This window comes from Orycteropus afer, unplaced genomic scaffold (assembly GCF_000298275.1).
Source record: "Orycteropus afer afer isolate SDZICR_OR568_19922 unplaced genomic scaffold, OryAfe1.0 scaffold00011, whole genome shotgun sequence".
NCBI classification, from domain to species: Eukaryota; Metazoa; Chordata; class Mammalia; order Tubulidentata; family Orycteropodidae; genus Orycteropus; species Orycteropus afer.
Window position 1 is genome coordinate 11291507 of NW_006921598.1, and position 2293 is coordinate 11293799.

General features: G+C 40.5%; 1 protein-coding gene across 1 annotated transcript in view; it reads left to right on the top strand.

The window, feature by feature from the left end:
• Nucleotides 1-665: 665 nt before the first annotated feature.
• Nucleotides 666-2293, top strand: part of RARS2 (arginyl-tRNA synthetase 2, mitochondrial) — a 75614-nt gene continuing 73986 nt past the window's right edge. The window contains exon 1 of the mRNA XM_007951474.1: nt 666-755. Within this exon, the coding sequence (XP_007949665.1) occupies nt 666-755 (90 nt within the window). The remainder of the gene's footprint in view (nt 756-2293) is intronic.

The following is a 2293-nucleotide window of genomic DNA, read 5'->3' on the forward strand; positions in this document are numbered from 1 at the left end:
CCTGAAGTGCAGCTAGGGGCCATAGTCTCAGCGGTTCCACCAGACTCTATCAGACCAGCAAACTTGGCCACCCCCCCTTTTTTTTCTCCAAATGATTTTGAGTTTTGTTCCACATTGTTCTCCCTCTCTATCAAGGATCTCCTACATAGATCCCCTTCCAAGTGGATGACAGTGGTAGCCAGGCATCATCTAGTTCTTTTGGTCTCATAGTTGTATAGGCTGCAGATCGGATGGTGTACCAGCCGCTAGGACTAATTGTTTCCATGAGAATTCATAAAAAATAGTTTTAAACACTCATGGACTACCTGTGAAATTTTAGAAGGGAACTTTCCCTGTGGTCTTGACAAGCCATTTCCTTTTTTATTAGTGGATATAGTTTGCCTGGCATAAAATTTTCCCTAATTCATTGTTTCTGGACATGTGTGAGGGAATTCCTCTGCCTTGACTTCATGCTCATAGCCCTGTCAGTGCTGGTTCCCCAAATGGCCAATTGATAAACAAAGCTGAGTTTATTGCTTACCTTAGTAAGGAAGAGCACCACCTCTGTGGAGCTTTGACGGTGCCTTGGACTGGGAAGACAGGGTCCGATTTTACTGAGAATTTGGTGTTTGGTTTAAGCTTGTTTTTCAATGAGAGAATGGAATAGCGCTTGATTAGGATTGGGTATGAATCTTGATATTACAGTTCAAGACTGGTTGAAAGAGCAAGGTGAGAATTTTGAGGGAGGAATGCAAGAAATCTTAAGGCACAAACAGGTGATGCTTTCAGTTGAAAAGTTGATGGATTTTTCGAGAAGTTCATATGTGAACAGTCTCCTAGAAAACCAGAATAATAAAAAGTTATGCTAATGAGGACAAACAAATACTGAAGTCATATTAATGTAGACAATAAGCTAATGGGGATAGATGGTTTTAGTCCTCAGTGGCCCACTTGTAAATGGTGGTGGATGGTAACATGAACAGAAACATGTTTAATTTTGCATATAATTAATTACTTTGTAAAGAAGGAAAGTTGGAGATACAGAAACTAATACTTATTGAGTGTATTTTTGTGCTGATTACTTTGTATATATTCATATTTAAGCCCTGTGACAATTCTATGGCATGTCCTGTTATACCACTGAGGAAACTGAGATCCAAAGAGATTGAAGAACCTACCCAATCGTATATGTCAATAAAGAGTTGCTCTATGGACAGAGATCTGACTTCAAAATCAACTCTTTCCTGTACCTCATGTTATTTAGTTTGTAAAGTCAAGGAGCATAATCTAATCATTAAACAGAATCTAATGATGAGCAGGTTTCAGTGATACTTCCATACTAAGACAGAATCTACTTCCAAAATAATCAGCCAGTGAAAACCTTAAGGATTGCAACGGCCTGATTCTGTTGCACTTGGGGTCAGCTAACAAAAACAACAGTGAATTTGTATGGCAACATAAACTAAGCAAATACAGATTTCTCCAAATATGGAGTAATTGGGAGATGATCTACATGAAATGGCGCATTCATCTACAATACTTTAATTAATGAGTCTACAGTTTTCTCAGCACTGTCATTCCCACGGTTGAAAGAATAGAATATGATTTCTGCCCTTGGATGTCTCCAGGAAAATAGATAAGTAAATAATTACCGTACAATCTATGTTCACCATGATATTAGCAGCATGTGTAAAGTGCAAAGGGAACATAGAAAAGAAAACTCCTAAGTGTCAGGGAAAGATTTGTGAAAAAGGTGATGTCGGGACTGAATCTTGAAGGATGATATGCAAGACTAATAAGGTGAGGAATTGAGGGGAGCTGGGAAGATGGCGGACTAGATAGAAGGACTGCGCAGACCCTCTTCAACAAAGAAAAGGGAAACCAATTGACACAGACACAGAAGTTAATCTTGGACCCCTGAGCCTTGAAGAGAAGGATTCAGAAGTAGACTAAACCCCAACTAGCAGAAGAATTTGCGTGAAAATACCAGAAAAGGAGATACACGGAGCTGCGGTCTGGCAGGGACCTGAGCGCCCCTGATGGCACAAATGACCTGGACATTCCCGAGTGGTGGTAGGACTTAAGAATTAATCTAAAAATCCTCTGCTAGCCAGTGTCCGTGTGGAGAACTGTGTACAGTGGCAAGAGAACAAACTAGGGAAGGTGAAGAGAAAGGTGGGCTGAGTGGCGGGCTTTTGCCGGTCCAGAGGGCACTGCCATGTTGTACATTTAAAAAAAAGCAGCTTGGCTATTTTGGATATTTAAAGAGACAGCGCTCTCGCAGAATCCGGTGGTCGTAAGACTTAAGAATTAA